The sequence below is a fragment of the Xiphophorus couchianus genome, chromosome 5 (assembly GCF_001444195.1).
Source record: "Xiphophorus couchianus chromosome 5, X_couchianus-1.0, whole genome shotgun sequence".
In the NCBI taxonomy this organism is placed as follows: domain Eukaryota; kingdom Metazoa; phylum Chordata; class Actinopteri; order Cyprinodontiformes; family Poeciliidae; genus Xiphophorus; species Xiphophorus couchianus.
Window position 1 is genome coordinate 10,200,296 of NC_040232.1, and position 23,105 is coordinate 10,223,400.

Consider the following 23,105-nt stretch of genomic DNA (forward strand, 5'->3'; position numbering starts at 1 on the left):
AATAACATTCCCAAAGTCGGAATACAACATATATTCATAACATAAGGAGGAAATAATGTGCAAAATACATCATGAACTTCAAACCCATGATTAATCCCCTGCCAGATCAGCAGATACACATATACATGCACCTAATTGGTTAATGAATCTTATTCATTTATAGACACATCACTTCCAGTTCCTGAGGTCTTTAGCGACAGAAATCATACTCATTAGGGTGCAAATTATATTTGATTTTATCCTGTAAAAACAAATACATTAAACAGTAACTTAAAGGGAAAGTTAATCTTTTTTTTAAAAGTGAAATTCTGTTAAAAATGGAAAAGACGTTAATATGCTACCTGGTATCTAAATCTAGTAAGCCGTGAGAAACCAAGAGCAAAGCAGATTTGAAACATCTAAAAAAACCTTCCAATCTCAAAAATATTACAGCAGTCAATAGATTTGACATTTCAATAAATGTGTTCATCACATCATACTCATATACTGAGCCATTATCTACACAAAACCCAATGATTCGAAGTAAGAGGAAGTGCACAAACCATGATCTTTTTTGACAGAAAATGTAACATTTAAAACCCAAAATGACAACTAATTTTAAGTTACAGAAGTATAAAAATGAATGAAAACAAATTTTAATCTGCCATAAAGGTTTGGGTTCAAACATTGCTTAGCTTCACATCAGCTAGGCCTTCATCAGAAACAGTTTTTATGTCCTGTTCTCAGTAGTTTATTGATGGTGGTGTAGCACTTCCTATTGCTGTTTCCTCTATATTTAGTCATCAGCATCAGTAACAATAACTACCCAGTGTACTAAAATTGCTATGGCATTTTTGAGACTGGGGTTGTTTTAAGACGCTAGAAGTCCACTTAGGTCTTAGCACATCTTTAACAAGCTGTTAGCTTCAATTTCAAATCTAGAGGGTCAAACAGCTTGCTGCTGCAGGTAACTAACCATTAATAACCTTTAAATACAACCTTCGCTTCACTTTTACATTTGCCATGAAAAACAAAACCAGTAGTTGTGTCAGATCATCATTTTCCCTCGCTAAGCTGAGAGATATCAAATGGTGATTATGCATCAATAGGATATTTCACAGTAATTACAAGTCTTATTTTATGCTTTAAATATATACTTTACACAGCTTAAAAAAATGCTAATTTAGTGCAACATAAAATTTAAACACTAAAATATACCATTTAATGTATAGCAGGTCCACTTCAATGCTGCAAGATTTTTTACTTGTGTTTATGCACAGGTTATAACACGTCTGTGTTATTTCAGGTATGCAACCCTAAAAAACTGTCCCTGTAGTTAGTGCATATTGCCTTATAAGAGGGTAAATCAGAGGTCTAACAGCACCTTCCTAACTATTAATCTGATTATAATTAATAGTTGCTTCTCTCCTGAGTAATTCCTGACGATGCTCATGCTTCTAGTCTCACCATGTTATGTTAGGTGGTTGTGGAAAATGTCTACAATCAAAATAAAGGCTAATGTCAGTCATTTCACCTTGAATAGAGTGTACATTATGTAGCAGATAAGACAGGTCTAGATGGTTTGAATGGTAGACGTAATAAAGATCCTGAGCATCAGAAGAGATAAGAGCAGTAAGAGCGATGTTCCAGCAGGTGGCTGGTCAGCTGAGAGTGCGTTCTTGTATCTGTGTGTGTGTCTGTGGGGGTCAGGAAGAAGGTTTGACGGTAGTGTGTAAATAGGAGTAAAGTAAGCGTTAAGATCAGCTCTTCAAATCTTCTGCATTTTGTGATGCCTTCATAAACCATGTTCCCCGCAGATTTATTACAACTTCCAAATTACTAACTGATACATTTTTTCATGCACTGAAATACAAACACTGATCAGCCACAAAACTAAACCTCTGACAGGCAATGAAAACTGATTAACGTCGGTACTCTTAAGGACCGTCATGATGCCATAGTAAACAGCAGGACACGTCATATAACACTGTTTAGAAGAATACCAAGAAAAACGTCAAAGTGCCAAACACAGATGTTAGATCGTTTTCCCTCAAGTCCAAGTTATGTCTCATTTCTTCATTGCGAGTTCAAGTGAAGTCTCAAGTCCGATGACTGAAATTAACATTTTCTCATCACGATCACGTTGAATGTCTGGATTAATTAACTAGGAAGTGCTATTATTTTTTTTAAATAAATGTAAAAGTCTTCATAATGAGCCTACTTTATCCAGAAGAGAAGAAGATTTCAGAGGTAAGTAAATTTTTTCTTGTTCTAAAATGATCCAAAGTCAATTCATAGAAATCTCAATTTGATTGTGGTCATTATTACAATGATACAACAACCATGAACAGGCTGTTAGCAGCTAACAGTTCATGAACATCCCTGGTAAACGATTCAAACACACAATTTAATAGGATAATGTTTTGTCAGAGATTATTGACGGTGGTTTGCTTTTATAATGAACTGTGTCAAATGAACCAAATCCTTTGTTCCCTCCCTCACCTGTGGTGGCGCTGCACCAAGAACTACTGAAGGAGACAACAGAAAAACCTCTGAAGAAGGCATGAGTGCAACTTCCTTCTTCACAAAATTAAATCAAAAATGGAATGGCGTCAGATTTTAGGGGTTGTAGGATCTCTCTCTTTTGTTTTTGGTAAAAGACCACTAGCCGTTTCTCCCACTAGCACTAGATTCACACAACTGTTTTGGTTGTTTTTAACCAACCAAAACAAAAGCTTTTTTGGTCTGCATTAGAGTTTGATGCATTCCTTGCTAAACAAACCAGATTTTCTACGCAAAAAACTAGAGGTTGAATAAAAAGTGGACTAAGCAGGACTGCTGAAAATGCTCCCTAATCTGCAAACTAGGTTCCCATCTCTAGAACAAGGACAATGCATGATGGCCAAACCCTGCACTTCTAAATACAAGTGGTTTTATTGTGGCTGATCAATGTATATTTGCTTACTTAATTTTCTCTGCTGGTCTCTCTGGACAATATTGATAATTGGTATTAGGCACAGTTAAATGTAATGAATATCTGTGATCATTAAAGTGTGCACAGCAGGTTTTTCATGAAGAGCACAATGCTGATCTAGGTCAATCCCATCTTGCAGCATGATAAAACTTCTTAACACTGTAAAACCAGTGGACTTGATGAGGCAGTCACTTGCAGAATTTGATCATATTGGTGCTTAAGTTACTTCTGAATTGTAAAAAAAAAATGTCTTTCTCAATCAATGTCAGTAAGAACAAAGTGGCAGATGTGAAACACTTTGGGCCCAGGAGCAGCTCATTAGGTCTGAAAGGTAACCGTTTTTTCTTTTGCTGTTGTTCTTTGAAGATCAGATTGGGAAGACGATCATCATTCCCACTCACTAAGCAAAGTGAGAATAGCGTTACTCCTTGATGATGAGTTGGGTAACTTTGACACATCAGTTGATAATGCCAGCAAATGTATTGACTGGCAGAGGAAGAGTTTTGCTCATGTATTTGCTCAGTCCAGCATCTTTAGCTCCGTCAGTGCAGAATTTAGACCCCATGTATTTCTGCACGCAGTAGCCAGGATCCAGACAGGGAGAGATCTCGATGCTACAATGAAAATGTTCAAAACAGCAGGTCAGTTTGAACTGTGCAAAAATGTAGCACCAGTGTGCGGAATGTTTTTAGGGCTTCAGAAAAAGCTGCATCAAAATTTAATGTCACTCATTTAAACACAGCAGTCATGGCTGATCTTCATTCAAAGGTGTGTAACAGATCAAATCGTTACCTCTGCACATGTTTGTAAATCCTCCGACTGTCTTTGTCCAGGGTGAGAGTAAACGATCGCCTCTCCAAGGTACGAATCTTAATATTGCTTGTTCGAATCTTTGATTCCTGTCCAAATAAAATAAAATAAAATAATGCACATTAGGTGCTTCATTACATACAGTGCACATAAAACTATCATATTCATCAAAACCTTGAACATATTGTGGTATTACCACAAACTTCTGTGCATTTAATTGTGATTTTTCATGTGACCAAGCAGTACACAATTGTGAAATAGAAGAAAAATGATAAATGCGCTTCCAACTTTTGACAAATACAAATTTGAAAAGTGTGGCATTTGAATGAGTGGCATGAATTCACTCATCCCACTGAGTGAATGTGCTGTTGCAATTTCACTGCTGTTACAGCTGCTAAGTCTTTACCAGCTTTGGACATCTACACAATAATCTGCCTGCCCAGATCTTTCTTTGTAAAAAAAAAACCCTGAAACTCGTTCAGACACAAAAGGGTGTATTATTTATAATCTCACTCTTATTTAAACTTCTTCACAACTTTCTAGTTGGCCTGTCGTGTTCCTTTGTCTTCATGATGCTGTTTGTTCACTATTGTTCTCTAACGTTCACAGAACATCTGGATTTACACTGACGCAGACGGACTATTTTTAATAATTAGGTGACAATCAAAGTATTTTATTTATGGCTATTAGAATCAACCTAAATGCACACCACACTTTTAAGTATACTATGAAATCTATGTATCATTTTTCATTTTACTTCACAATGGCACTGCTTTGTTTTGGTGATAAAATCCAAACTAATGTTTTAGTTTTTATGTGACAAAAATGCATGAATGCTTTTGCAAGGCAGTTTATTTTCGTTTGGTGCTCATCACTTCGGTGGTTCTGTCTTGACTCACCCCACTCGAGCCTTTTGTCTTTGATGGAGCTTCATTCAGTGTTAGAGTCAAACAGTTCAGATCTACAAACAGGAAGGTAAGAGATTATTCACAGCAGATGAATGAGACGAATCATAGAACTGAAATGCTGGTATTTGTGATTAAGCATTATGTACAAGAAAAGCTAAACAGAATACTGAACCTTCTGCTTCGCAGGAGGGAATGGCATTAATCTGAGCGCCTGTTGTTCGCGCTGAAATTCCTACATCAACATCCCGCCCACTTAATGTCATCTGGACACCACAGAGGAAACACACAAGAACAACAAGTAAGTATCAGAGGCCACAAATAGAAGCAAATGCCAGAACACAAAGATTAGTAGAGATAGAAATTTACCGGCACTTTTTGGCATTTGGTAAAGGCATCTGGCAAAGATTCCTGTCAGTGGAATCTTATGAGGAAATGCTGGATGTAAAAAAATACAGCTCACCTTTTTGTAATTCATAGAGATAACAGCTCCACAAACTTCCCCCGAGCCAGCGCTCTTCTTGTGTTTATCTGTTTGAAAACATGATTTATGTAGTTTCATCAGTGGATCAGGTTTTGTGGTATGTCAAAAACAAGACAAAGAGAAGAGAGTGCAGCTGGAGTCTGGTTTAGTTTTTTGCTTTTTATAGTTGTGATTTAGATTTGGTGACTAACAAAGAGTAGCTCACAATGGATTGAACCTGCAGGTACACTGTGTAAAATATCTGAGGAAAAGCAATAGAAAACACCCATGTGTTGTCAGGTCACCTTTCATTGAAGCTGCAATATGTCTGAATTCTGGGAACTCTATTTCCAGGTTAGTAAGGAACACATCTTCCACTGGATCCTTTGTCATGCTGTTGAATATAATCTAATAGAAAAGGAAACTTTATTAGAACTATAAAATATTTACAGAAGATGCTTTTCTTTTCTTAAAAATAAATCTACAATTTAGAAAAACAACATAAAAAAAGCTAAACATCTTTACCTTTACAAAATAGATGGTGAAGTAGACAGGCTGCTGGCCGCTGCGTATGTAGTAAGCAATGACGTCAGAGATGAATGGGTCTGTGGGTCTCTCAGGATTCATTTCTTGCTGAAAAAATAAAATCATGAAAGATGAATCCACCTGACGGCACAATGTTGGGCCTGGTCACACTCATGATACCAATGTGCCATGAAAACACTATGAGCAACACAAAAGAGTATATAAAATAAGAATCAGATAATTTTTATAAACGAAAATAAAAAAAATATGTCAATCAAATCACTTCTAAATGTCTCAAAAGACCACGGATGCTCCTCTCTGTTTTAATTTGATCCTGGCTTTTATTGAGAAGGATATTTGGAAAATGGACAAGAAGCTTTGGTTAAAAATGACAAGAAATCTAGACAAGAGCATGTTTGGATTAGCATCCAGAGGATTTCTGGGCCTTCTGACACACTAATTCACAAATTGTCTCACAAATTCTCATTTGCATTTTTTTTCCCCATTCGATGATTTTTCTGTTTCCTGTATAAGAATACAGTTGGGACAGTTTCAACAGTGCTTACAGTTTCTTTACTTGTGGTTTTGGTAAATTCAGCACATTTATTTTCCTCGCAGAATTGTTGCAAAGCAACTTCCTGTGTTTGAGCTCAAGAAGAGAGCAGCTGCAATGCTGACAGACTAAACATAGGGTAACACAGTGATATTTGGATAAGATATATATGTAAAGTGAGCCCCATAAAGAATCTGGCAACACCAAGTAAGCACATATGTGCTTACTTTAAAAGTGACGTTTGTAAATGAATACTCAATTAGTCTAGTTTCTAAAGATACATTTTAAGATGTCATACCAATTTAGCCAGTTTATGAATCATGCATCCCAAACTGTTGATGTTGCTGTTGTACCATGGATCCACATTGCTCAAATAGGAACCAAGAGTGCAGGAATCCCCCGTGGACTGACTGAGGTTTACCTACAAATAAGGAACATGAAACAAAAAATCCCTCAAACGGCATAGAAGAATCATTAAAAATCATCGGAAGAGCTTTAAGTTTGAAATGTTCCACATAAAAAAGAGGAAGGTCTCACTGTTAAGCAACAAAAAAAGGTTGTAGGAAAGCAGAGCTACAAAACAACAGAGATAGTAGGAGAGAGTAGGCCACAACCTAACATAACCTTTTGGGGGTTTTTTCTGCAAAATGACAAAATAGTGTAGAGCAATGTAAGATTTTTCTTTTATTTCCACATGTTTGCTAACAATGAACACTCAAAGTATGTCATAGCAAGCTGCTTTACAGCATCACTGAAAGTGGTTAATTTCAATTGCATTTATTTAGCATTTCATATATGGTAACCATTATTTATAGAACAAAAGACTAGACTCAGTGGATCAAACGTAGAGCTCAGCATTTAAAAAAAAACATTGCGACAATAAAAACTGTGAACCTAGTCTGAAACATAAGTCTCCATAAATTAGAGTGAGACATGTAATGGAGGTTTTTTTAAAGAAAATTATGTCCAAGTAATTTCAACAACTACATAATAGGTCTGTTTTACAATTACCCACAATTAGGATTTTCCCCATGTTTCACAATTCCCACATGTTTATTTACTCTTCTGTAAGTGGGCTGGATTTCACCCGGGGAGGTTGTCTTACCGTAACCGGAGAGACTGGCAGCTGAGCAGGGCAAACAGGAATGTAGTAGAACTGGAGACTGACTTTCATTGTAAGAAAAAGCCGCCGTGCTTCTCGCTTTCTGTAAAGGCCACAGAATAGATTCACCAGAAATGTCAGGCTCGCCCAGTTCTGACAACTGTGGTGAAGCACGTGTTGTGTTTCAGGAAGTTACATTTGCAGTCAAAGAACTTCTGTTTATATCTCAAGTCAGGAGCAGAAAGCTTATCTTAAGATTTACTGCTGTCCATATAGGGTCAAAAGATGACATCATGTGTCTGATGTCATGTTCTGTAGAAAACCACATTTGCGGGGCGTGCTGTGGTGGCGCACGCTCCACGTTTGGAGGCCTTAGTCCTCGACGCGGACGTCGCGGGTTAGACTCCCGGTCCCAACGACCTTTACCGCATGTCTTCCCCCCTCTCCTCACCCTCCTTCCTGTCTGCCCACTGTACAAAAAATACGAGCCACTAGCGCCGCAAAAACTCTTCGGAGAAAAAAAAAAAAAGAAAACCACATTTGTTTCTTAATCTAGAGTTAGCTAATGTATCAACTGCTAAAGCAGGCAGAAACTTAAAACACACATAACGCTTGCTGCCCTTTTTGAAGCTTTTCAGCTATGAAGTTCTTCTTCTGCCATACCTTATATCGATATGGTAATATGTTTCATCAGGCAGATGTTTAACATAGTTTTAATGCATGAATAAAAACCACCCCATCACAGTTTAATACAGTGGAGTCAAAAATGGTTTCCCTCCTTCCTGATTTTCATTTTTTTTTGCATGTTTGTCACACTTAGCTGTTTCAGAACACCAAACCAATTTAGTTATTAGTCAATTAGTTAGTTACATGCCCCTGTTTGAAAAGGTGATTGACCTCTCCATGTGTGGCGTATCATTGTCTCTAGCCACATCTAGGCGTGATTACTTATGCACCAGTTCTCAATCAAGACGTCACTCAAATAGGACCTGGATGACAAAGTGAAGTACACTAAAAGATTCTCAAAAGCTAGACATCATGCAGCAATCTAAAGAAGTTCAGGAACAAAGGAGAAAGAAAATAATTGAGATCTATCAGTCTGGAAAGTGCTGCAAAGCCATTTCTAAACATTTGGGACTCCAGCAAACCAACAGCGAGAGCCATTATCACAAATGGTGACAACCTGGAGCTGTGGTGACGCTTCACATCTAACAACAAAGTAGCAATGCATTCCAGAAAAAACATACAAATATGGTGGTGGTAGCGTGATGGTATGGTTCTGTTTTGCTGCTTCAGGACCTGGAAGAATAATAAATTCTGCTGTCAACCAAAAGAATCGTGAAGGAGTATGTCCGGCCATATGGCAGAAAAATTATCCAAAATCCACCAGCAGTTTCACATATGAGTGTCTGAATACTGAAGACAAAATGAAGACTTTGGACTGGCCTGGTCAAAGTCCTGGCCTAGATCCTACTGAGATGCGGCTGCATGACCTTATAAAAGTTGTTTGTGTTCAAAAGCCCTTCAATGTGGCTGAATTACAACAAGGCTGCAAAGTTGAGTGGGCCAAAATTCCCCCACAGCTGTTAAAGATTCAATGCAGGTTGTTGCAAATGCTTCATTTCCGTTGTTGCTGCTAAGGGTGGCTCAACTGGTTAGTAGGCTTTGGGGGCAATAATTTTATTTTGCACAGGACCATATAGGTTTGAATTTTTTCCTCCCTCAATTATAAACAAATTTGTTTAGAAACTGCATTTTGTCCTGAATCCCTCACTCTGGAAGAATGGAAAGAAATTAAATCTATCAGATAGAAAGATTAACATTCCCAATCCTTTTTACAGATGAGCAAGTTTACAATCCAGTGGTCAGTACGGGTATCCTGCGTTATTCTAACACAACATGCAAGAATATTGGCTTGATTAAAAGGAAACTGTAGTTAAGAGTTGGTTCATTTTGCAGGAAGTTTCTATTGGATATCTAATTTCCTTTTGGTTATGTACAAGTAATGTTTCTTCACAATAGTATCTCTGTGTTCCTGTTTTGTTTTTTTAAATTGTTGTTGTTTTGATTTTTGTTGTTTTAAATGGAAATGTTAAAGTGAATGGATTTTGAAATTGATTACAGTCTGGAACTGTGACCTTGAGGTGATATTAAACTTTTGTAATCTTAATGTTTCAATAATAAAGAATATATATATTGTTTAAAAACTGCATTTTGTGTTTACGTATGTTTTCTTTAACTAATATTTAGATAGGCTTGTTGTTCTGAAACACTAAAGTGTGACAAATATGCAAATAAAAGGAGATCAGAAAATTGGGACTATCATTTTTCACACCATTGTGAAATAAATGATAATTAGGCATTATCACTAACATTAGTATGATTGCACATTCAATGGGACAGCAAACAACAGTCCCACAATTGTTAACTCATTTGTTAAAAAACGTTTTATATGACACACTTACCTGTAGACGTAATAAGCCTTAGCCAGGCGACCCACTATTCTGTCATCTCCCATAACTACAATCTTTGCGATAAAGTGTCGCTGCTGCTTGGGGAAGTGGTTCTCCATCATGCTCGTCCCTGCTCGCCTCTGCAGAGTGGCTGCTCTCCTTCCTCCCGTCCCTGGACCTCCTCCACCTGATGCACTTGGGTTGTCCTCCAGTGTGTCTTGCATGAGCGCCATACCGTCCTTAGCCGTCGGTTTCAGTTTGATGCCTCGTCTCCGTGACAGCCTACTCGACTCTTGCTCACTGAGAGAAAAGAGAGAAAAGAGGAGGTCTAAGGCACAATCCAGATTCTGATAGGGATGGGCTTACATCACAACATTGACAAACTGCATATGGAAAGTTAAATGTTTAATGGCCTGCTCTAACATCTGGCGAGAAGAGGAAACCATCTTTTTGCTAAAAATAACATCTCAGCGCGGCTTGAAAGTTGACAGGCGGAAAAACATCCCCCAGACCAAGACAAGACCAAAGTGGAGATGTTTAGTCATACCGAACCATGCCATGTTGGTGAAAACCAGATGAAGCATAACTTCCTTTGTCAAGCTTGAAGATGGAAAGCAAGTACTTTGCGCTTGTTCTACAACCACAGAAGACGGACGCTACAATAGCTGACCTCGCCATGAACTCTTCTGTTTACAACATTCTTTCATATAAGGGACACTAGAGCCCACAAAAGACCCCCAGGAGGGGAGAAAATTTTTTTTAAAAATCAAAAATTATGTTTGGTATATAATTGTGTGTGTTTTCTTTTTGTGTGTGAGGATCAATAACTTTTGGTTTAAGAATTCTGAAAAAATGATCTCTGCAAATTGATTAAGTAAAAAAAAAAAATTTATAATTTACCTTTTGCACTGTTCCCACTCTGAAACAATACAAGGGTTGTCCAGTGAAGTTGACCCAGAGAAATCCGAACTGGGGGGCAAGTCCTTTTCAATGCCACTGTCGTTGGACATAATAGAGAAGCGAGGCATGTCCCCTGGAGTGAATGGTGATTCGCCGAGCTCAAAGTCCTCCTGTTCCTGGCTGAAGGAGAAGTGTTCTGACACGCTGCTGGATCGGAACCACTTGGCCAGCTCCCGCCCTTTTAAAGCAAAACAAAAGCACTATGGTAGATACTGTCCAAACAGTTTTCTCTGTTAACTTACTGAGACATGAGTCTTGCATTCAAGCTGTTTTATCAAATTTGTCATTAGAACCAGAAACTTTGCATATTAACACCTTTCATCATACACGGTCCTTCAGTCAGGTGATAATTACTCCCTGAAATTCAGAGAATATAAACACTATAAAACATAACTTTGTTACAGATTTAGGTCAACTCTGTTGAAAAGATCAATAAATCCCCACTGTTTAAGAATAACACTATCAAATTACTTCATATTGCAGTGATTTCAGAATTCACAGTAATGAACTGATGCTATACTGTTAGAAAACATTTAAAAGATTTACATAATTTTAGCAGACCAGTTGTTGGTTTCTTTGTTGCAACAATGCATCTTGGAAATACATATTTTTCTGTTAAAAAGCCAACTTATTTCCTTTAAATACTGTCACATTTGTAAGATAAATGAATTTGTGAGATAAGATTAAGTTTTTTCACTACTTTCCCCCATATTGTCTGAGTTACTCACAGATATCTAGATCTTCAGTCCACAGGTAGAAGCTCATCTCAGGGTTGGGAATCGGGCAGTCACACATTGGTCCTCCACACACAGGCTCTGCAGCACACAGAGGAAGATGTAGCAATAACAACTAAAACAAAGCAGTACACAACATCCACAATTTCCCCTGTTATTCATCCTTCTGTCTTCCGACCGGAAAGATCTCAGTGGAGGTTCACTGGATGTGTCGCTGACTTGATAAAAGCGGGAGGGAAGAGTGGAAATAGATATCCGGAAATGCTAATAATACACAGAGCTGACTGAACAGATTTGGACATGGAGGAAATTGTGATGTGTTTGATCTCTGTAGCAGCCTGTGTGTCAGGCCTTTCAACACAAAAACATGTTTAATGTCCACAAAATGAACTTGATTACCTTAGGGCACATTGACTAACAGTGATACCATTACTACCACTGAAAAGTAAAGGTTGTAGAGTTTTGGTATGTGCTAAACATGGCCCATGTTGTCCCGAATGAGAGTGATGATGTAAGTTGCTACTAATGGGTAGTAGCGACTTACTTTTTGAAAACAAAAAAATCAGTAAAGTATATAAATTTATTTGTATAGACTGCAGAGCCTGGTTGCAGACAGTACACAGCTTAGAAAGTATTTGAAGATCATCGAATAACTCAGACTTCTAAATCAGGTAATGTTTACACCCAGCAGAGAGGAGTTAGACCTCCAAGGCTTGCTACCTAAAAACAAAAATGTAGATCCCATGTCATAGTAATAGAAAAATTAAAACTACAGTTTGCTTTTTTCTTCATATCCAAAGACAAAGTTCAAGAGGTTACAGTCTGCATTCCTAGGATGTTATTTCTCTGTGTGTACCAAAGGCCCACACAGAACTTAGAAAGAAAGTTTTTAAATATTCTGCCTGCTGCACATTACTGGAACTAACTGCAGAAGGATCTAGAGTTTGAGAATTGTTTTCACTGAACAGTTTTCAATGGCTCTTGAAGAACAAGGAGACAGAAACCTTTGGTTGTAGATGATTTCTGTGATTCATTTTACTAGACTCAAATGTTGTGCCTAGATGTCATGTAATTGCTGAAATTGTCTCTTGTTTTTATCTTGTTCTGCTGATGTATAGACCAGAACACTGAGTTTGTATCTTGGATAAATAAAGGTTAAATGAAAATGAAATGAAAAAACGTTTCTCCATTTAGATGGTCTAATTTTAAATCCTACTAATAAAGGAAATGCAAAAATAAGCATACAATAATATCACACAGCTAAGCATGTCAAGTATTTCAAAGCAGTTTAACACAGGTTATCACAATGGTTTCTCATTTACAGCAGAAACTTACCAGGATATCAGGGATTTAGTATAAAGTATTGATTACCGTCACGTCTGTTAGAATTTTAGATTACAGGTATAACCACCACCTTCTGTAAGCTTCTAATTTCTGTCTTTATTCCTGTTAGCTGTAAAGTGTTTTTGGCATTCGCGGATGTTTACAAAACCAGTGAGGTGAAATGACTGAGAGTCCACAGTGCAGTGTTGACAGAAAAGCTGCACCTTGCTTCTACACAGCTTTGTGCCAGAGAGCTCATACCTGCATCAGAATCAGAGACAATTTCGTTGTACAGCTGCTGAAGACGGCTGTTCAGTATTCCCCCTTCTCCTCTGTAGCCATCCTCCACGCACTGCTCCAGAGTTGCCAATACTTCCTGAAAGTATGGCTCCACTTCTTGGCCCATGTCCTGTTCCACAACAAAAACAATCGGCCTTGATTAAACAGAGAGGTGGAAAAGGGAAACTAAGCATGCATAGGATGGATTCATAGTAAAACATTGATTAGTCAAAATGTTCATTTGTCTGCTACTGAATGTGTCTTGCTGAGGCATCGTGTTAGGAGATGTAGCTCTCACACCACACATCCTCAGTGAAGATGTTTAGCCGTGGCAGCAAAAACTAATGTGGTCACCAGAATATATAATCTGACCTGTTGGAGCAAGCATTAACCTCAGTCATTTCAGGTAGCATTTCCACTCATAAGAAGCAAACTTGATCTTTATAGTGAGCCCTGCATAACAAGTGGTTTTAACCCGCATGATCTCCCAGAGGCAACAAACAGTATCTTCATTGATTTACAGAACATAAAATTGTAGATAATGTCAATAGTAGAATGCTACTTATTCATTTTGAACTTTAAGGGTTTTCTCTTGGTTACTTTTTTTAAAAAGAAAATACTGTTTCTGCGTTCACTTTATTTTCCAGCTATTAAAGTGACTCAACTTTCTGCATCACAGCAGACGGTCAAACAAAATATTTCATAAGCTGGAAAGTCAGAAAGCAAAGCTGCAAAGTCACTTAAACAGAACAGGAATGAATACACAAAACACACAAGATAACAGTAGAGAGAAAAAGGAACTGAAAAATTGTGAATAAAAGGCAAAAACGGACAACATTTAAACAAATGTAAAGTTACTGACCCTGAGTGCCTGAGCCAGTTTTGGACCGTGGCATTGCTGTGGTCCTAAAGCCGCCTGTATGGTGTGCTGAACCACGCTGCGCATGTGTTCTAGCGGACTCTGGAATCCAGTCGAACCCGAGGCAGACACTTCAAAGTCCTCCGCTATGGTGGGTATCAAGGAACCAGAGAAGACCTCTGGATCGGCTAACACAAAAACCCTGCAGATAATTTAAAACAGAATCATAAAGTTAGTAAGCTAACAGAATACTGGTTTCATTGAAACCATAGTGCGGGTTTTGTTGAGTCAATTATTACTAAATGATAACTCACCTCTCTTGAAAAGGATAGTGCTCATTTTTTAGCTTCTGCTCTGCTGTGATCATCCTCTGGTACATCAGGCCTGTTGATCAAACTAGCATTTAATGACATCAACCCTCTCAGCATGTCACATTAAAGAACAACTCCAGGGCTGAAGCAACTCTAATTCATGTTCATCTGCTTTGATGAACAATATTTATCACAGAGGTTGTTTCACTTGTAAAGAAGTCACTATAATTAGGTGTGTGTGTGTTTCCAGCCTTAACTCCTTTTTCATTTAATCAGTTTTACAAACAAATCATGGAAAGGTGCGTCTATTCAATAATGTCTCCTAGTAACTTAAGTTGTCTTATTTCACAAGGTAAATGTAATACTTGTGAGTAAGGAAAACTAAAAGTTATCTGTCTTCAGTGTGACTGACAGGCAGAGGAAGCACAGAAATGAAAGAATTAAAAAAATCATTTTCTACAACATGTTTCAACTTGTCTGCAATTTATTGAAGCTGCAGAAGAGTGTGAGGAAAAAAAACAACAGTACATAACAGTTCTGTCATTTTAAGCTTTCAGATTGTGTCTGTCATTGGTCATACTGGAATTGAAAATGTTTGCAGTCATTTGGAAATTTTACAAGTGGATCCATATTTTTTAGAGAAAGCATGCAGAGAATGATGCTTATGGTTACTAATCTTTATTGCAGTAATGTGCTAAATGCTAATAAAAGCCATTAAAGACAATTTAAATGTCACCTCTGTAATCATTGTGGCTTATTTTTAAAATAGTGAACCCCTGTTTTACAGTTACTGCTCTCTGATTCTCATAGTGTGATGTTGTCTATGCTCCTAACATAAACAAAAACTGATCACTCAAAGCATTTTGTGGGTCATTATTCATTACTCATTTTGAATAATGAAGTAACACCTTCAGTCAGTACAATTAATAAAATTAAATAAGGGAAAAGTTTTGAATACTGCCATCGCCATTCTGCTTTCCAACAGATGTTTTTTCATCATTTGACATTATAGGAGTTTGGCCTTTATTTCAGATGTATTTCGACTAAAATATGGACGGTGTTCTAAGCAGAATTTGATTTATGAGCTGAACTATTAGTGATATTTGCAGAAGAAGAGGCTCACTACCTGGAATGAAGCGTTCTGTTTTTATTTGTCTTGTATAGCTGAGGCCCACGGTGCAATAAGGCTGAGGATAGGTCAGTAGCCGCTTACAGAAGTCATACACACGTTTGTACAGCTCATCTGGGATGTAGGCTGTCTAAAATGACAAATCATAAATAAAAATCGTGGGTTAATGAGTAGAATGGGAATACAAAAAGCAATTTTTAAGGATGGTAAATGATAAGTATCACAATGCCAGTAATGAAATATGAGGAAAGGAACTTGCTATGGGCTAAATGCCAAGATTTTTATGTCCCAATTTCCTTGTTGGTGTTAGTTCCAGGAATTAAAGACATTCCTCTGGCTTAGTGCAAAAAAAACTCCAAACATCAAAAGCATCCAGGCAACAAAGAAGTGTTCAACAATATTGTGAAAAAGTAGGAACAAGCAAGTCTGTTGGAGCTTTTCACAGAGCAACTGTACCTGAATGATGGCGTGCATCAATGTGTGGAGCAGAGGAATGATGGATTTGCGAGAGTCCCATCTTTCCGCCTGAAGAGAAACATGCACAGATGACGTGTGACTAAAATAAATCTGTCTTTGTTGACCAAAGGGTGACTAAATGCAAGCTCAATAAATTTTAGAAACAAATACTAAGCCAGGGTGAAGTATTTCAGTTTAAACAGGAATTGGAGAACAGTACCTTTTCCAGCTCCTTTATCAGCACCCACAGCAGAGATAAGCTGTTAGCAGGGTTGTTTTGAACCTTCTTATGAAGTGTCCATCTCAGCATTCCTGCACACAGACACAAAATGCAAGGACTAAAAAACATTGTGACTGTATCTCACTTCTATCTATTATAGCACTGATCTAAGTTAGCCTGATGACTAACAACACAACAGCTTTCACACCACAGGCTATATTTTACAGGAAGAGTCATATTGTCTGCACTAAATGTCTGTTCACAGAGGAAAAGTTTATGAGCCGGAATCATTTATGGAAGAAAACAAGACAGAAACCAAAGTCCTCAGCAGATGGTATCCTGACATGGCCATATGCCGAAAACCAATGAAAAAAATAAAGACAAGCTCTACGTTCAAACTTATAAAGACTAATAAGTAGGTACAACATGAATTTGCTGGTTATTTTCATTTTACTGGAATAAAGCCCACCTTTGTTACACCAGTCTGGGCCCTGCTGCTGATCGGTACAACGGGGCAGCACAGCCTGGAGGCTTCGGTACAGTTCTGACTCAGGAACTGTAGGGGAGCAGTCGCCTGGCAACCAAGATTAAACATTAGGACAAAAGCTAACTTTATTCTTGTAATAACAAATTTTAGTTGATCAAAAAACATTCACATAAATATTTATGCATATAGTGTCTGAAAAGGAAAAAAAAGATTCTGCTTTACCTGCTCCAGGTAAAGCGTCCATGCTACTCAAACTATCCCAATGGGCCATGTTGGTCAGGACTCATGTACATGTTAGTCCAATCAGCTGCAAAAACAAATGTTAAGTGTTACCTCTGTTCTGTCATATCTGTGAAAACACACCAAGTCCTCCTCGAAACAGCCTTATTTGGATTGGTGATCTGGTCTTTCCCTTTGGTTGCTCACTTAAAAGTGTACAACTACATAGAAGTGATGAGTGCAGCTATTAAAAGCTCAATTCTGTGGTAATTATTTGGGCTAATAAGATTCTCAGTATTTCCATGCATCTGCCTCTACATGACGTACGTATGAGGTTTTTGCTTCTTCCTTGAGTGGTTAGTTATAGTTTTGGGTAGGAGTTTAGACACACAGCATGGACATAAATCTCTTACTATTTTGGTCTTACATTCACCCTTCAAAACCGTTCTTTTAGAAGTGTGATATGACACCATTTGCAACAGCAATGACTTTTCAAACCAAAAGTTTGACTATGGTTATTCTCTAATTAACAAAGTGTTAAAATTATGATTAAATGTTTAGGCAAAAATACAAACAGACAATTAAACATCATTTGGTTGTATTTGGTTAAACAAATAGTTGAATCTGAACCTTTTTTTGTTTTTTTAACAAACTTCTGGTAACATTTTGGTTGGTTGGTTCAACATATTTTTTTATCAAAACTCAGTTTCATATCGACTGGTTGACTTTTGTCACTGTTGACTATGAACTGGTTGACTTTTATCTGTCAGGGCTTTAATCATTAATTTTTTTAAATTTTTTTATGTTTCCATTGGAAAGTCTATTCCAGAAGATTAATGTTAATTCATTCATAAAATAGTTTTGATGTGTCTAGAATCTGTGTCATCCTGAAATAGGAGGTAGCCTTCCTCCTTCTTTGTTCCATTATTTATGTACAATGCACCAGTACCACTGACAGGGAACAAGACGGTTGACATAACGCTACCACCACCAAAGTGCTTGATAGTGGTGTATCATGTTATTGGGTAAAAATCTCACGTTGAATCTTTCAATTCATGGTGGCTAAACAGCTCAATCTTTGCTTGTCTGATCTGAGCTTAAAATGATTCTATAGAAGACATTTGATTGGTTGTTTGTAGGTTTATTCCAATGCGCCGACTTACTCCATAGCAATATTAAACTTGCTTCACTGTTGAGAGTAACACTGCTGCTCCTACAACTTTCACTTATGTAGAGCCTACAGCTTTAGTGGTTCAAGGATTTCATTTGAAAGTGACAGATTGAGTCAAGTGGGTGAAACTTGGAAACAATCTGACGTTCAAACTCTACATTGGTTCTAAATATACATGCTTACTGCTAATACGTTGTTCTCAACTCATGATTTCCTCTTTTTTTGCCCCTATCATCACAACCTACCAACCAGTCTGCCCCTCGACTACTCGTATCTCAGAAAAAGTGTAGTTTTTGAGGGGAATCGGAGGCCAATTAACTGTCCTCATCTTCATATTACTGGAAGGTCAATTATTAATTAATCGTACTTGAAATAGTATAGCCAACCAATTATCAAAGAACTGCACACAAGTGATAATGTAATGATAATTGTGATCTGAAATATGACTCTAAAAGACAAGAAAAGCTTTAACATCTGATCTGATCCATGTAGATGTATTCAGCAGCGGCCTGTAAATTTTTGTCTTTCTGGTAACTCTGCACAATATTTTCTTTAGTTATTACTGACATCAAGTTACTACAGGTATCTACTTCTCAGCTGCAACAATTTGTGCAAATGTGAATAGGTCCGTTTTTATTGATCTTGACGTGAATGAGTATCCGTAAATAAATAATTGTTCTAGTAATGATTGTGAAAAAAACTGACTTTTTAAAACAACCTTAGTTGCAATTGATTTGATGTCAAGATACTTTCACTAAATACCACTTTTTCCAAAACGTTTATAACTTGCTCACTAACATTGGTAACTCATAACTCAATGTTATAAAACTGTTGTTTGCTCCTTAGTCTAATAGGTGTTTCACTGAAATTACATAGGTTCTTTAAAAAAAAAAATTCTCAATTTCACAAAACCTTCCAGAGTTCTAAAAGCCATTTTATGTCTCTACGCACTCCAGAGTGTTTCATAACTAAATAAGGACAAAAGGTAAAGTCGACCCACACAAACGCCTTCACACACACAACAGGATAGAGGCTACTCTTCCTCCACAAAGGTGCTAAAATTTACTCCTAAAAATAAAAACTTTTACTACTTTGTTAGTCCTGAGACCCACACATGTCCGTGAGTCACAACTCAAACACCCACAACACAACTTCACATGCTCTGTGTTGCAATAAAGATCTACCTATCAGGATAGTACTAATCACAGGACTTGCATGTTTGTTCTTAAATATAACTGCAGCAAAGACATATTTTGTGGTGTAGTCTTCCGTAATACATTTAAATCCAAAGATAACTATAATATATAGGGCACACTGAATTAAACCTACTATTTACTACAACGTTCCAAAATAAAATTCCTTATTCCACAAGTTTTACACATGAAAATGAGCTCTAAATGCATTTAAATGTATCCAAACATTCAAACATAATATAATTAAGAATAGAAATAGTCCACAAAGGGGAAACTTAGGTCAACAGTAACAAGAGATATAAAGGTTCACACAAAAAGTTCTTAAAAAAATAAAAACAATATATAAAACAAATAAGATTAACAATAATAATAACAATAATAGTAATAACATATGATACAAGTCTACATAATAAAGATTTACAGTGTAGTTCCAAATTAAAATGTAGTATAAATGTTATTTAAATAAAAAATGAAAAATGAAGCACGTTGACTTCAAAAACTGATAAAAACACCAAGACTAGCAAGAGGCTGCAAATGCAAATTATTACATTTAGTTTCTGAACAGCAGCAACACATGAAGCACCAAAGCAACCAAGATCTGATTCAATCAGTTGGTGACAGTGATAATAAGCTCCAACTTACCCTGATCCATCTGGACTGTACGCAATCCATTCGTTCACACAATACACATCCTGGACTGAAAGCAACATGTAAGCCAAACAGAGGCGTAGTGAGAATGAATGGTAGAGTCCGCGCACTAGTGACTTTATTTCCTCTTTTAACAAGACAAGTGAGTTCATTAGAAGGAGATGAGAACTATCAGAGTACCATGAGCAAGAGTGTAGGAGTGGCTGCGTTTGTGGGCAAGTGTATTGTAAAGTACACTTGCCTGTATATGTTTCATGTTTCCAAACCTTCGCAAACTGGTATGCTGTCTTTATTTCATTGTTCTCCTTCAAATAGTTAACTTATTGTTCATTTGAGAACAAAAGAAAGACTTTGCCTTTGCATTATGTAAGAAAAGCTGCAGACTGACACATGGTTAGCATCGTTCTCTTTTAGGACGTGAATGCAACCTATCTGACCACAGGTTTCCGGGTGCCACAAGTTGATTTACGTTGTCTTGAAACTCTGTTCGCTGTGAGAGCCAAAAGTGTTGGGTCTCACTTTTTCTCAAAGCATCTCGTAACTAAATGTTTTTTTTTCTTTTTCTCTATTTACTACTTGCACATCAAATTCAATAAATCAGGTGAAGAATGCGCATGCATTATTGATTCCATGAACATGCTCTGTGTGTTTATTTAAAAAATAAAAATAAAACAAAGTTCTAACCCAGTGCAGAAACTGACACGCACGGCACTTCCTTTCTCTCTAAATGAGTGGGCAGATGACGCTCTATATTTAGATGGAGGCCAAAAAAATGCTGAATTTGAGACAGAGACTGCGCTTTAGTGAAGAAAGATTTAAAAATAGATTTCAAGAGTCAAAGTAGATGTAAGCGACGACTAACGTTGACTGCTTTGAATGGAACTTTTGTTTTTAAATCCAAGTGATTCTGTGTGTAATTCTTGCACAAAGTATTTCCCTAATCCTAAACTAATCTCTTTACTCATACACAGAGCAGGAAATGCATTAACACTGCCTCAAAAAGCCGGAATATGTGGAGATATTTGCATGGCAGAGACATAGCTTGCTGCATCAACACAAAGTTCTCTATATTTTAGCAGCAAAACAGAAGGAAAGAGAGATTGTACAAATGTAACAGAAACAGTGAAAAATGTGGCTACAGCCAACACAGAAAGCCAAACTTTTCACCCAGCTGGATATTTGCACCAACTCACTCCAAACTGTGGAAAGCTAAATCTTTCATTGGACTGGTGCTCTGCATGCAGCAACCTGGATGACGTGTTAACAAACTCTCATCTTACAGTTCTTGTTACCAGAATTGTGGGTAGAATCAGTTGAATGGCCCACAAAGCTGCCAGCGAATACAAAGACAGCTAAAAGCACTGTTAGAGATGCCAAATCCCCATACCAGTGAAACAAACTTCCCCCTACAACTGTTGATTGTTTGCGGTGAATGCGAATCAGTTCCTGATGTACGTTTCGGCCCCCCAACAAACATCTATCTGCTCGTTCTCCTGCACAGGCAGCTGTCACTGTGCGCCTCAGTGGTCAGACTGAACAATGAGACCAAACAGAAAACAGGGGAGTTAATTTCCGTTCCGGCACGCTGCAGACATCTCAGAAAACAGGAAGGCCCCAGCAGAGCTGTGTGGAAGTGCGTTCATAGAGCAATAAAGAAGTGGTGTTTTTTAAGGTGGATGGGGGAGGGAGGGTGGAACTGTATTTATAGGTGGTTCTTTCATTGGAAATCCCCTGCAGTGTCTGCCACTGAGGGGATACACTGATGCTGACATCCAGACCTGGACTGGTCTTTGCACCTTTGACAGATGCCAAGGAAGACTTGAAAAACAGGCCTGGAGAGACAGCGGTTAGGCTTCCTGGCAGGAAAGTGTGTGTGAAATTTATTTATGGGCTAACAGTGAAAGTTGATACTCTTTTAATAAGGAAAGAAACAATCTATGTGGTGATAGTGAAGAGCAGTACAGCCACAAACATGCTAGTCATCTTTGCAGCAAACACGCACAGAGACAAAGAGACAGAAAAACATTGCAAAAACAGACTTCATTTAGATGTGGTACGAGCTGCAGAGGATATCAATCAAAGAGAGTTCCTGTATTACGATACTGAACAATCTGAGGAAGCTGTTCTCCACCAATGATAGTCAATACATGTGTGCATGGACCAGGTTCTAATATCCTTGTGGGGACCTATTTCTGTCTACAATGTGGGGACCACTGCTCCTTGTGGGGACATTTTCTGGTGTGAATTGAGTTTTGGGTAGGGTTAGGATGTGTGCATGTTTAGATGAAGGGGCAGCAGATCCATTAGGGCTTTGCAGATGGGGCCACTTGACGTTAACACATGGTGGAAAGTAGTGAATGATCAGGACAGATGTTACCTAGCACTAACATCTGCCCTGGATGACCACAACTACAGGTCTAAACACTGTTACACCTGTAGCTATAAACAGAGCTTTATGCACTGATGCAAACCTGAAAATGCACAAATTAGTTTAATTACCAATCTCAGGATGTTGTCATTTTTTACCTGCTAACTCTATTTTAGCTGGTTCAGAGTTTTCTAGGAAAATTATTTTTTTTGTTTTTAGCCTTCCTGCCAAGAGTGATCATTAATTAATCGTAATAGGAGCGGAAGCTACATTCTTTTGCATGTTTGAGAAAAACAGCTAAACCTTCCTGGTACATACTGACGTCAGCTACAGGCAGAGATGGGTAGAAACTAGTTTATGCCTTACTGTAAACTCAGCAAGCACTGAAAAACTTGACTCTGCAAATATAACTTTACTTTAGTCAAGTAAAGTTACATTTACTTCAGTAACTTGTGGGAAAAAAAATTATACTTCTAGGAGTTCTACTCCTAACGACCCCTACGTTACTCCTAACTTAGCTTTTACTTGAGTAATATTATTATAAAGTATCACTATTCTTACTCCTGCAGTGATTAACTTTACTGAATGAAGGACAAGCTTGCTTTAACCAGACTTTCATGAGACATCTAAAGTTTATGTTAAAGTGTGGCTTATTGTATGTTCAATATTCATCAATTTAATGTTATTTTCTGTCTGCTGAGCTTGTTGTTTAAAACCATGTTTATTATCACTGGGGGTATCTTAACCTGCTGTACATTATCTACTGTAACTATTGTTTCCATTAATTTTACTTTGACGAAACATATTTGGAAAAAGGTTTCTTCTACTCAAATTTGTTTTTGTTTATTTGCAGTTATGGTATGCATTTGTATTTATTCATTTTTTTAATCTTTAGAATTAGCATATTATGTCTGATTAAATAATTTTAAAATATTAAACCACATACTATAATCTGAAAATGTGTAATTTTGACCAAATATAAAT

At 37.4% G+C, this 23,105-nt stretch overlaps 1 protein-coding gene across 2 annotated transcripts in view; it reads right to left on the minus strand.

Annotated features, from left to right (window-relative positions):
- Positions 1 to 297: 297 nt before the first annotated feature.
- pik3r6 (phosphoinositide-3-kinase regulatory subunit 6) overlaps positions 298 to 23,105 on the minus strand; it is a 28,394-nt gene continuing 5,586 nt past the window's right edge. Inside the window, exons 1-21 of one of the 2 annotated variants that reach the window (XM_028018123.1) lie at positions 19,748 to 19,866; positions 16,745 to 16,829; positions 16,505 to 16,609; positions 16,036 to 16,127; positions 15,816 to 15,884; positions 15,357 to 15,489; positions 14,234 to 14,303; positions 13,923 to 14,121; positions 13,043 to 13,190; positions 11,453 to 11,539; positions 10,665 to 10,902; positions 9,777 to 10,064; positions 7,315 to 7,414; positions 6,508 to 6,630; positions 5,657 to 5,764; positions 5,437 to 5,539; positions 5,132 to 5,199; positions 4,844 to 4,934; positions 4,663 to 4,724; positions 3,746 to 3,852; positions 298 to 3,567 (exon numbers count right to left, since the gene is read on the minus strand). In XM_028018123.1, the coding sequence (XP_027873924.1) occupies positions 3,411 to 3,567; positions 3,746 to 3,852; positions 4,663 to 4,724; positions 4,844 to 4,934; positions 5,132 to 5,199; positions 5,437 to 5,539; positions 5,657 to 5,764; positions 6,508 to 6,630; positions 7,315 to 7,414; positions 9,777 to 10,064; positions 10,665 to 10,902; positions 11,453 to 11,539; positions 13,043 to 13,190; positions 13,923 to 14,121; positions 14,234 to 14,303; positions 15,357 to 15,489; positions 15,816 to 15,884; positions 16,036 to 16,127; positions 16,505 to 16,609; positions 16,745 to 16,793 (2,397 nt within the window). In that variant the 5' untranslated portion in view covers positions 16,794 to 16,829; positions 19,748 to 19,866 and the 3' untranslated portion in view covers positions 298 to 3,410. Of the gene's footprint in view, positions 3,568 to 3,745; positions 3,853 to 4,662; positions 4,725 to 4,843; positions 4,935 to 5,131; positions 5,200 to 5,436; positions 5,540 to 5,656; positions 5,765 to 6,507; positions 6,631 to 7,314; positions 7,415 to 9,776; positions 10,065 to 10,664; positions 10,903 to 11,452; positions 11,540 to 13,042; positions 13,191 to 13,922; positions 14,122 to 14,233; positions 14,304 to 15,356; positions 15,490 to 15,815; positions 15,885 to 16,035; positions 16,128 to 16,504; positions 16,610 to 16,744; positions 16,830 to 19,747; positions 19,867 to 23,105 lie in introns of those variants that run through there. The other variant, XM_028018122.1, reaches the window with a different exon arrangement.